At 35.9% G+C, this 13,044-nt stretch overlaps 1 protein-coding gene across 19 annotated transcripts in view; it reads left to right on the top strand.

Moving 5' to 3' along the window:
• RALYL (RALY RNA binding protein like) overlaps positions 1-13,044 on the top strand; it is a 768,288-nt gene that overhangs the window by 720,360 nt on the left and 34,884 nt on the right. For 12 of the 19 annotated variants that reach the window (XM_074386926.1, XM_039464901.2, XM_074386921.1 and 9 more), the window contains one exon: positions 11,265-11,437. The exons of the other annotated variants lie outside the window; for them this stretch is intronic. In XM_074386926.1, the coding sequence (XP_074243027.1) occupies positions 11,265-11,437 (173 nt within the window). The remainder of the gene's footprint in view (positions 1-11,264; positions 11,438-13,044) is intronic. 19 annotated transcript variants of the gene reach the window in all.

Raw genomic sequence — 13,044 nt, 5'->3', positions numbered from 1 at the left:
GCACTTTAGGTGGCCAGGGTGGGTGGATCACTTGAGGTCAGGAGTTTGAGATCAGCCTGGCTAACATAAGTAAAACCCCATCTCTACTAAAAATACAAAAGGTAGCTGGGTGTGGTGGCGCATGCCTGTAATCCTAGCTACTCAGGAGGCTGAGGCAGGAGAATTGTTTGAACCCAGGAGGTGGAGGTTGGAGTGAGCTGAGATTGTGCCACTGCACTTCAACCTGGGCAACAGCAAGACTCACTCTCTGTCTCTCTGTCTCTCTGTCTCTCTGTCTCTCTCTCTCTCTCTCTCTCTCTCTGTGTGTGTGTGTATGTGTGTATACACACATACACACACACACACACACACACACACACACAATGTACATACATATACATATACATTTAAAGGTAGCTATGGTGTTCTCACCCTTCTAAAACCTTTGAACAGAGAATTGATATTATGGCCTATGGATATTCATCTTAACTGCATTCAAATTTTGATCACAGCATCTTAGAGGCCTTTTTGGTCTAGAGAAATATCAACAGTTCCTTCAGTTGCTTCTCATTTAACTTGGTTTTGCATCTTAAACTATTGCAGTCTCTCTTCTCTAGTCATTATATAATTTGTCAACACAGATTACATTACTCAAAATGGAAACTGTTGCTCCAGATATGATCTGACTGCTGTAGACTATAACATGACTACTATTTCTGTTCTGAATACCTTACTGCTCTCACCGATACTTCAGATTGAATTGGTGATGCTTCTGGTTACAGATGATGAATTAAACACATGAATTAAGCACTGTTCTCTCTTGAAGCTGTGTTAGAAACAAGGATAGGGTTTAGCAGCTGGACAGGAGGTAGATAGGCATATCTGACTTAGCACATCCTAGAAACCCAAGTTCAATTTTAATCACAAACTCCCAAAAGGCTCAGAATTCAAGGCATCATATTCCTCTGGAAAAGAGGAAACAAATGGTTGAAAGTCTGTTTAGGAAACAGATTCCTATGTCCCCATACCCAACTATTCCTGCTGCACTTTGAAAGAAGGCTGGAGAAGTTTCCTCTAGAGAAGGTAAAACAGTGGGTTGCAGGGCTGGTAGATGACAAGGAAACTTGAGAGAACTTAAAAGCAGAGAGGGGGAAAGTTTTCATAATTACTGTAGAAATGCCCACCTTCTCCCTGACTCAGCTACCAGAGCACTGGCAGGGCACTAGAAGAATCTTCAGTGGAGAGCATGAGCAGCCCAAGAGGAAAGACCTAAAGATGCTGACATAGGGTCCCCCAAGGAAGCACTCAGCCAGACCACCCTACAGAGACAATATCTCTCAGCCAGGTGTAGTGGCTCACTCCTGTAATCCCAGCACTTTGGAAGGCTGAGGTAGGTGGATCACTTGAGGTCGAGTTGGAGGCCAGCCCGACCAATATGTTGAAACCCTGTGTCTACTAAAAACAGAAAAATTAGCCAGGTGTAGTGGCATGTGCCTATAGTCCCAGCTATTCAGAAGGCTAAGACAGGAGAATCACTTGAACCTGGGAGATAGAGGTTACAGTGAGCCAATATCACACCACTGCACTCCAGCCTGGGTGACAGAGCGAGACTTCATCTCAAAAAAAACAAACCTCTCTATACTTACAAATATACTTACAAAGTTGCCAATCAATATTTTAATGCCCTACTGTTAATATGAACAAACAAGAATCATCAGATAAAAGGGACATTAAACATAATAAGCAAATGCCTCCCACCCCAAAGAAAAACAAATCAGAGGAAACAAACATGTATAAGAATAAAACTTCACAAATGAAAAAAAAACTGATTAATACCCTAAGAGAAATGACAAGATACTGTAATAAAAACATAAAATTATGAAACTGAGTATTCAAAGGGCATATAAAAGCTTTTAGAAATTGACATATGATAGCACAAATAAAGAATACAATGATTGGAAGGCAAAATTGGACAAACTTTCCCAGAAAATATGGAAAAAAGAAAAACAAATGGAAAATAGGGGAAGATAGGAAAATTACAGGATGAATGTCTGAATAAGCTTAAGTTTCAGTTTTCCTAGGCTACCTCTATTCATTTTGAGTTGGGTTTCACTTTACCTATGTAGGAATCCAGGGCACAGGAACCATCTCAACCTAATGGCCTTCCAATTAACTATTTTAATATATCCTTTCTCTGAGAAGTTCTAAAAAGTGTACTTCACCAAAACACAGTGGTAAACCAAAACAGAATAAACAGAGCCTTCCTAAAGCATGGACTCTAAAAGCAACAAAGGGAATTCTCAAGATAGCATTAACAGAGATCCGGAAAGAAATGAGTCCAGATCAGAACTGCTCAAAAGCTCTGGGATAGACTTTTCAAAACATCGAAATTGATTCAATAGCTGCTGGGTGGGAAATGGGGACTGGTTGAGAAGGAGGAGCTAATTTGCCTAAGTACATAAAAAGAAGTACATGGAGAACTAATTTTAAAAACCTGAGGCAATTTTTAATTCTAGAAAAAATTAAATATTCAGGAAATAAGTATTATTCATCCTGTACTAAGAGCTTAGCTGCACAAAGTAATTTCACAGTAAAAATTATGTAAAAACTGAAAATTGATTTCATTGTTTATAGTATAATTCTCTAGGGAGATGGGAAGTGAGTGGGAATTGTAGGACCAAAAACTGTTTCCTCAGCTTCCTAGGGATAATGTCAACAGATAGTTCATAAAACTGATTGAGAAGTAGCAATATAAACATTAGAGATAGGAGTGAGTGTATTTAAAAGATTCAGCCAAGTGAGTGGAAAGCCTTTAAGGAGCTAGAACTGGTGAGCAGGTAGGAACAAATCACTGCTGTTTTTCATAGCAAGCTTGTAGAAATGTTTGAGTACAAAAATTAAATGTTTTAAAGAAGCTAAATGTAAGGGTGAGAAAAAACACTGAGTCGTCTTTATCATCTACATCAAACCTTTCAACTGCTTACTGACTGGAGTGCTTCCCGTGGCTATCCCTCAGTTAACTGCAAAGGCAAGGTCACCATGGACACTTAAGAAAATCAACAAGGAAGGCTTTATTCAAGACCATTGCAATGGAAGATAAAATTGAACTCGACTCTGCAAAAATAGAAGGCAGGATAATTTTTTGAATGCTAGAGTGAGCTAAAGACAGGCAGATTCTTGAATGCTGGAGCAAGCTAATGGAAAAGTATTGAAGGATGTTGGAGGAGGATATTTGGCCACCATTTGTGTTTGCTAATTAGCTTTTACTCAAGTTAGGCTGCTACTCCTCCAAGGAGACTGGAAGACAATGGCTCTATCTTTTTTTTTTTTTTTTTTTTTTTTTTTTTTGAGACAGTGTTGCTCTGTTGCCAGGCTGAAGTGCAGTGGCACAATCTTGGCTCACTGCAATCTCTGCCTCCCAGGTTCAGGTGATTCTCCTCGGCCTCCTGCATAGCTGGAACTATAGGCACACAGCCCCACGCCCAGCTAATTTTTCTATCTTTAGTAGACACGGGGTTTCACCATGTTGGTCAGGATGGTCTCAATCTCTTGACCTTGTGATCCACCTACCTGGCGTTCCAAAGTGCTGGGATTACAAGCATGAGCCCAGTTCAACAACGGCCCTATCTTATTCGATGAAAATATGTTAAAGAAATAGTTTCAGAATTTTAAGAAAAACATTCCTGGATACAGAAAATTTACTTCTCAAGTAGGCAAAGAAAGAATTTACAATTGCAAGTTTGCTAAAGCAAACACTTTAAGGAAAGGATGCTTCAGGGCCTATGGTCAGAAAGAAACCTACCTGACGTTTAGTCAAATCAAAGGGAATATTGAAGCCATCTTGGGAATAACTCCATCATGGTCTTTCAGAATTGAACTCTTTCGCCTTACTTTCCTACCTAGATATACTCCTCTGTACCCTGTCTCTGTCATCACTATTACATATATCCTGTCCATCCGATTGCCAGTCTCAACATTATCCTCTATTCCTACTATAGCAGTGTTGCCAGATCTTAACTTCAGTATATTTTTACCTCACCCATTTCCTCTATTGTCCTAAAAATATGCCAGTACCCAGACCCTCCTAATCTCTCACATATTCTGTTGCATTCACCTCATTTTTAAAACAAATTTATTGAGGTATATTTTACATGGAATAAAATTTACTCATTTCAAGAGTATAATTCAATGACCTAGTAATTTTACCAAGTGATACAACCATCACCACAAATCAGTTAGGACATTTTCATCTCCCTCAGAATATCCTTTTAGTTGGTCTCCACTTCTGGTTTGTTTCCTCTCCAATTTATCTTCCTTATGGAAAACCGATTTACATTACCTAAGGTTCCAGACATATTAAACAAAACTAGGTTCACATCCCACCAGATACCTAGTTTAACTTACTAGATAAATGAAATTGGGAAAAGTCCTTATAAAACCTGTTAAGTGGGGAAAATGGTATCTCTACTAAAAACTTCATTACATTTAAATAAACACAATTATCTTGGTAATTTTTAAATGATTTATGTTGCATTGTGTCATCTCAACCATCTAGGGTATTTTGTGTGAACAGCTTTGAAGCTATTTTCTCCAAAAATGTACTTATGTAACTAATATATTCATCTAAAAACATTCTATGTAATTTTCCTGATGTTCATTTACGTGGTTGATAGTACTGTCTGTCATCCATAAGCTGCGTTTTCCTAAATGGCATTTATTAGAACCATTGAGTTAAATTCATACTATATACAGGTGCTGTAACATAAATTTTTTCTTAAAATGCAGTTTGTATTAGTACACAAAAACCATGATTCAAGGATACTAGCTTGACTCTAGGGAATAATGTGACAGTTTTTGTATCAACATTCTTTCCAACCATCTGCTAAGTACAATTCAACTAGCAATTATCTAGCAATTAAGCCAGCATGTCAAAAAACTTAATTGCCAACTCAACCAATTTTCATAGTCATATTAATGATAATAGCTATGCAGCAAACTCAATTTAATAAAAATGCTTTGAACATAAATGGCAACAATCCTAACTTGTTTTCTGAATCATAGATAGCTTTTTGAAGTAGAGATGAGATGTGCAAAAAAAATTTGAATATGAGAAATGAAAATTAATATTAAATTCTTTTCTTTCATGGCTTTTTAAAGCCTTAGGCATTTTTCCTTAAACAGAAATACTTATCTGTAATTTGTACTTCTTTTCCTTTGATAGTCATTGTTTAGCTAACCAGAATATGTGCCCCTAACTAAACAGATTTCTTTCTTCTTGAACTTAAAATTGGTTATTGAAGAGATTCAAAGCATTCCCTTGGTATGTCAAATTAGGCCTTCTTTTTCTAGACATATATTAGAAAACAGCCAAGATTTTAAGATCAGAAATGTTAAGTTGGAATTTCAGCTCTTGCACTTTTTACTGTGTGACCATGAGCACTTATTTGTGCCTCAGTTTCCCCATGCATAACATGATAAATAAGGCTATGTTGCAGTACATTTCAAGGACTAAAGTTAATGAGTCTTACATGGTCAGCACTTCATAAGCACTCAGTAACTTGTAGCCATTATAAGCTTTTTTTTTTTTTGTAATCTATAATTTAGGTGTCTTAGAGGTGCCTTTTAGACATAAGCTGCTGGCTTTTTGGCTCCTAATCAACTCTTTTTTAAAAAAAAATATAATAGTCATTTCTCTGTTCACAAAAGAAATGCTATGGTCATCCATCACTCTGACTTAAAGAAGCCAACAGAGATTCCAAAAGATGCCAGTGATCGAAGGCAGCTCTCCTCCAATAAGCACTGGAAGGCTTCACATTTCATTTTTCTCTTCAAGACTTGTCAATATAAACATAAACTATTTTCTTCTAAGAAAATTTCAGACCTCACATTTCACCTTGACTTTGTGGTATGGGATTGTCATGTAGAATGTGGCAAGAAGGTTTTTTACTTTTTTTAAGTTATCTTGGATTTATATTTTTGTTACCGTGGTGTGCAAAATTCAACTGTCACTTTTACTCTATGAAAAGAATTTTACACATTTGACACTTACTTTCATTAATTGATTCCACAATTCATTAATATATTCAGCAAGCACTTAATCTGTGAGTTAAGAGTCTGAGTTAGCCACCAGGTAAACAAAGATGAATAATAAAAATGTTTCTACCGCAGAGAAGCTTTAGTGGCAGAGAGAGAAATGCACATACACACAAACACACATACACACTCACATACACAATTAAAAGAGTGATGACTAGAAAAAAACTATGCAAATAAAGAGAATGTTATAAAGTTAAGAATAAACTGGCCAGGTGCAGTGGCTCGTGCCTATAATCCCAGCACTTTGGGAGGCCAAGGTAGATGGATCACCTGAGGTGGATCGGGAGTTCAAGACCAGCCTGGCCAACATGGCAAAACCCCATCTCTATTAAAAATACAAAAATTAGTCTGATGTGGCAGTGTGTGCCCATAATCCCAGCTACTCAGGAGGCTGAGGCAGGAGAATTGCTTGAACCCAGGAGGCAGAGGTTGCAGTGAGCCGAGACTTTACCACCGCACTCCAGCCTGGGCAACAGAGCAAGACTCCGTCTCAAAAAAAAGAATAAACTAAACAACATCACTCATCTCTAGAGACATAAAATTAGATAATTATTCATAAAAAATAGGACAAGTTAATTTGTTTCTATTTCAGCAACATAGTTACTGAATCAAAACTGCCTATTAAACTGTGAACCAATAGTTTAATAAAGAAGATGTGCTTTCATGTGTGAGTTTATTCATGAAACTTATCATTGTTTAGTGATTATAATATTTCCCATTGAGATGACAAAAGTCTATGTTGACTATATATTACTAACGCACTGTTTGATATTAAACTCCTATGAATCAATTATCATTATAATTAAAGCTTTTCTTAACTCAGATAATGACTTACAAGCATTTAGCTTTCAAGTTAATGATTGATGAGAATATATAGGATTTTTTTTGCAATGAATTGTATTACTATACCACTGCCTTTGAAATACATGATCAGAATTACATGTATGTTGTATGTTAATACAGAAAAACCAGAGTAACTATGTTTTGTACTATGTACTGTATTCGTTTGTACTCAAGCTGTTAATAAAGGCATACTCAAGGCTGGGTAACTTATAAAGAAAAAGAAATTTAATGAACTCACAGTTCCATGTGGCTGGGGAGGCCTCACAAATCATAGCAGAAAACAAAAGGCACACCTTACATTGCATCAAGCAAGAGAGAATGGGAACCAAGCAAAACAGGAAACCCCTTATAAAACCATCAGATCTTGTGAGACTTATTTAATGTCATGGAGAAAACCACCCCCATGATTCAGTTATCTCCTACTAGGTCCCATCCACAACACGCAAGTATTATGGGGGCTACAATTCAAGATGAGATTTGGGTGGGGACACAGCCAAACCATATCAGTACTAGACTATGTCTGTCTAAAAATAGAACTAAAATGTCCATGTCAAAACCAAAATCCAAAATAATCTTTGCAAAATTGATTCTTAATGATCAGTAGGAGTGAATAATTTTGACATAGGAAATTTGTCTATAGCAATCAAGAAACAAATATAGATTCAAGAACCATTTTGAGCTTGTTATCATAACATGTTTGTGTCGTCTTTGCAGTTTAAAAAACACGTTCACATCTTTTTTCTCATTAGAGCACGCAGCAACTTCCTGAAACAGATGTTATTTTAATGCTTACCTTTTAGAGAAGAAAACTACAATTAATAGGACTAGTCATTAGCAGAAGTATGAATCTCAAACCCTATATCTTTCCTGATATGTCTTCATGTGCAAGGCATTCAGTGAACGGTACAGAGCGCATCAAAACGTTTCTTGATAATTGACTTGTATTGTGCTTTTCAATTTACAAAAGATTGACTTCTATATCATCCCCTTTGAGTGTGACAATGATCTTCTGAGGCAATAGCTCAATTTTCCAAGAAGCTTAAACACTAATGCAAAAGAGATAAGAAAACAGTAGAACTAACTATAAGACAGGGCTTTGGTTGATCGAAGTGGGAAAGATTACATTCAGCTGGGAAGATCAAGAAAGTTGGCTGTCCTTATATAAGCTGAAACAAACTGATACATGAAGCCAGATGAGGACTATGCATTTTTTAAAGTCTGGTCCTACAGGGATCCTTTGAATATCTGCTATGCTTCCTTGGCCAGATAGCTTATAGAGAGGAAAAAAAAAAATATATATATATATATATATATACACACACACACACACACACACACACATATATATGTTACTTCAACATCAAAAAGAGTTCTCAAATAACAAATATTTCTGGAATCATTTAGAGAAGAAATAGATATGCTAGGCAAGTTGAATTCCTAATATATGCCAATCTTAAGCAAAAATCCATTTGTGTGTTATAACAAAAAGAGAAATACAATGACATAAAAATGAAAAATGTTGGTTTTAAAAAATTTATAAGATTCAAGGCATTTTTCACTGTATATAATTATAAGAATCCCAAATTTCTATTTCTCTCTCTTTCTTGAAGTACCAACACCAGGTCTTGAAAGCTAGGGCATTTCAAACAAATGGCACGGTGACATAAGAAGTGAGGAGCTTAGATAAGTATAAAAACCTCTTTTATGAAGAAGAGTGGGGGGCCAAAACCAGAGTAACCACCTCCATTGTGCAGTACAAAGGATCAGTGATAGGAGAGGCAACAAAATAAAATTAGAGATGTGATTAATGTTAGAGGATTCAAAACTGTCCAATGCTCAGATTAGTCAACCTATCACATCATTTTCTCAGTGAAGCCTACTCACAGATGTGTATGTGGGTTAACCCAGGTAACAGATCTAGAATTTTAGAGCACATGAATGGTATGTAGAAGGAAAGTGAGAATAAAACCTAGAAATCTTCAGTAAACGTAAAATTAAGAGTGTCGTTGGTCTTTCTTGCCTTATTCACCTTCCTTTTAATTCAGACAATGGGGTCTTCTCTAGATTAAACAGATATTTTTTTCTTTAATTCACTTTTACCTTCTTAAATTGGATAATTTTCTATATTTAGAAAAAAATCTTGGTTATATTTTACAATAACCACTTTATAGTCTTCATAGAACTTTCTGTGCTAAATGTTATATAGACATTAGGAAAAATGGAAAGAATTTATGTACTATACGTCCTCTCATCAGTACATTCGTATGTGCATATCAAGATTAAAAGTATACTTTTAAAAGCAGAATTCACATCCTCACTGTACTAATTATGTTAAATGGAGAAATTTGAACCTAATAAGTTGATTTTTAAAACATCAAGCTGTATATAGCTTGTGTCTATTTATATGTAGTAAATGTCTTTCTCTTAATGAAAAAGAGCCTATGTTTTAGCCATGTAAGATACCCATAGTAATTATTTCCAACCTTGGTTTGCTCTACCAGCTCTTTTCCTCCTCAGAAACAGAGCCTCAGCCCCATGAGTGTTATTCCCTGATCTGACCAGGACTCTTGATCCACGCTTACTGTTGTTATTCCTTCAACATATTCACAGTGAAGAGCACACCATCTCCCTTTTGTATATAATAGAACACATTTATGTAGTCCTTTATAATTTGTAAAACATTTCCCAAATATAAGCTCTGATAAAAGTCACAGTAAACCCCTGTGTTCACAGTAAACTTACTGTGTTTCAATGACGTGACCTGACCAAATGGCCAAAACTTAGATTCAAACTCGGTGCCTATAATTCCGTGGGTAAGTAACAAAGCTAGAGCTAGAATCCTGTCAACTAGAGCTCAGAGTAACTAAACTCTGACAGCACAGCCAAGGCACAACAACCCTCTACTCTTGTCTTATTTTCAATAAACTTTATCATTTGGAGAATTAAAATGCAAGAAGGTATAGATACACATTTATTTCTAAAAGTATCATTTTAATTATAAACAATTTCTTGGAAAGAATAGCTGCTTATTTGCTTATTTGTAAATTTTATCAGTTTGTTGATTTACATATTAGTTGTGTTTGAAAAGTTTTCTCAACATGAGATTTGAAGTTAAAAAAAAAAAGCTTTGTGCTGAGATAAAATGTTTATATCAATGCTCATTTTCCTTTTATATCACATTATGAAAAAGGCCAGAAATTAATAACCTACAGTTATTTTGCTCTATAAATTACCTGTATTATAATAATTTATCAACAAATAAGATCAAACTGTAGACTATTTAAAACTCAGATAAAAGAATCATCAGATTAAAAAAGTAAGCAGAATTAGTGAAAACAACCAATTTTGAATAGTCATGAACACATGAAAATAAATCAGAGAAGGAGAAACATATGATGATCTAATTTATTGGAAGCCCAACACTTCTTTATATCATCATAGGAGATGAATACCACCCAGTAGAGGAAACAATTATGATGCTGCTGGCACAACTCCTATTTGAGCAGCTTTCTGTAAGTGGAACGCACAGATCCTGACAACTAGAAGAAGTTCTACTAATATAGAGTGTAGCTTTGTTTGTTGAGCACTTATTATTTGCTAGTCACTATACTAACACTCCAATTCACTACACCAAATGCTGAAAGTTTAGGAAATAGTTATCCTTATTGAATGGATGAGAAAATTGAGACACATGGAGGGTTAATCATTTTGACTTTGCACAGCATCGCAACACTATTAGTTAATGAAGCTCGACTTTGAACTCAGATTGTCTGACCCCAGAATTTATGTCCTTAACCACTGAAGTTACCCACACCTGTCAACAGAATTTAGACTTTAAAATTTCAGGGAACTGTTCACATAGACATGTTGCTGAGAAACTATATATTTTCTTTTCTACTTTTTTCCTCAGTAAGTTTTTATTTGTCTTTTTCACTTAGGTTTGAACTTGTCAATGAGCTTTCTTCTTCCTCCTCCCTTGAGTGAACAATTTCTATGTTGCTTTTTGCCCTTTGTTTTTGTTCTATTTTCCTCTCAGAGAGACTATCCTTATTAGAAAGCACTATATATAAAATTAAATCTTACTAGTTTATGTACTACTACCATCTGGATTCCCTAATTTTTGCTAATTCCATTAAAATAAATATGCTTACATTTAAGTACACATAGACATATGTACATGATTTACATGACTGAGAAAATTCAACTTAAAGCATAGTATTACCTTACCTTTTGTACACCTTTAATAGAACAAAGAGTTTGCCCTTTCAAGGACTGTTTTTTCATGGTTTATCCAAATGGCTCATGAGCAACCCAAGGTAGTAGTCATTTGCTTTTTCCCCCCTCAGAAGCTCAGAAGAAGCAATTGGAAGAGAGTCTAGTGCTGATCCAAGAGGAATGTGTGTCAGAGAATGCAGATCACTCTACAGAGGAGCCTGCTGAAGGAGGGCCAGATGCCGATGGAGAAGAGATGACAGATGGGATAGAGGAGGACTTCGATGAAGATGGGGGTCATGAGCTGGTAGGAACTAAACATTTGGTATCCACACCCTTTGGGTAGCAACACCAGCATGGTAGCAACTCATTCATTCTAAAATAAGAATTAAATCATTTGGGGCTTATTTCTCATATACATATATTTAAGAAAACACGAGTATAGTGCTTTGCACATAATAAGTGCTCAATACTTTATTGCTAACTTAGGAAGATATAAATGAAGAAGTAAAATAAAGACTATATAAAAGATTAGGTATATTTAAAGTCCCTAATGAAACATTCCCTCCAAAATGCTCCACTGCAAAAGGGATCTTGCATTTAGGCCATTGCAAGTGAACTGTACACAGATACAATATCCTGGTAACAAACTACAGTATACTGGAAGATACTGGGTCCCCTTCTTACTTGTTTTATTAACTGATAATTATTTATACTATTTGTACAGCCAGCAATCCTTTCTACAGTGTGCTCCCTAAGATGGCACTTTAGTAGATGGCCAGTTCACTGTTTTCAACGCCTGTGCTGCCTGATAATCAATTCTTATGATTTGAGAATTTGGCTAAAAACTGCTTCTTTATATGTTTTATTTTCCTAATACTGTAATCATTATATTGCTCATTTCCAGACATCCTTTCGTACATAACCACATCATGGACTTACTTGGTAAATGTATGCTGATGAGGATATTTCTCATATTTTATCAACCATGAAATTAAATATACTATCTCAAAGGACATAACTAATAAAAAATGACATGTGGGCAAGTGTGTGTGTATATGTTGCCAACTTCAAATATCTATGGACTGATCATATTAAACTTGGCTTATCCCAGGTAAAATCAGATTCCAGTTTGTTTTAATACTGTGCCTATTGTTACTTAACTCATTTTGTCATAGTGGTTCTTTTATCAATAGTTTCAAAGACAGCTGAATTTTATAGATTCTGTATTGACTTAACATGCCAGATCTGTTAGAACTCATGGCACCTTCATTACTTTTTGTTTATTTATTTTTGAGACAGAGTCTTGCTCTGTCACCCAGGCTGGAGTGCAGTAGCGTGATCTCAGCTCACTGCAATCTCCACCTCCCAGATTCAAGTGATTCTCCTGCCTCAGCTTCCCAAGTAGCTGGGATTATAGGCACCAAACACCACATCTGACTAATTTTTGTATTTTTAATAGAGACAGGGTTTTGTCATGTTGGCCAGGCTGCTCTTTAATTTCTGACCTCAAGTGATCTCACCTTGGCCTCCCGAAGTGCTGGCATTACATGTGTGAGCCACTGTGCCAGTCAACACCTTCATTCAAACTTTCCAAATATGAGCTTTTAACATCCACCCATTTCTACTGAAGTCTGCATCAGTTTGCAGAACTTAAGCACCTGTTCTTAGACATATATTGATTTCAGGAATCTATTGACTAAGGATTAGAGTGAAGAACAAACAAATGTCCCAGCTTCTCCTTAGACAGGAGCACATGATTTGGCAGGACTAATTCAACATGATTTCCTCAGCTCATTCTAATCAGACCTCTGCTGTCAGCATTTCATTGTGATTACATTCCTCAAGCTCTGTGGGGTCCTCCAAGTTGCCATTTACAATGATTACTTCTCTGTTCTTATTTTAATTTATTTC

The sequence above is a fragment of the Saimiri boliviensis genome, chromosome 15, assembly GCF_048565385.1.
Source record: "Saimiri boliviensis isolate mSaiBol1 chromosome 15, mSaiBol1.pri, whole genome shotgun sequence".
NCBI classification, from domain to species: Eukaryota; Metazoa; Chordata; class Mammalia; order Primates; family Cebidae; genus Saimiri; species Saimiri boliviensis.
This window is presented reverse-complemented; position numbering and strand designations above follow the sequence as displayed.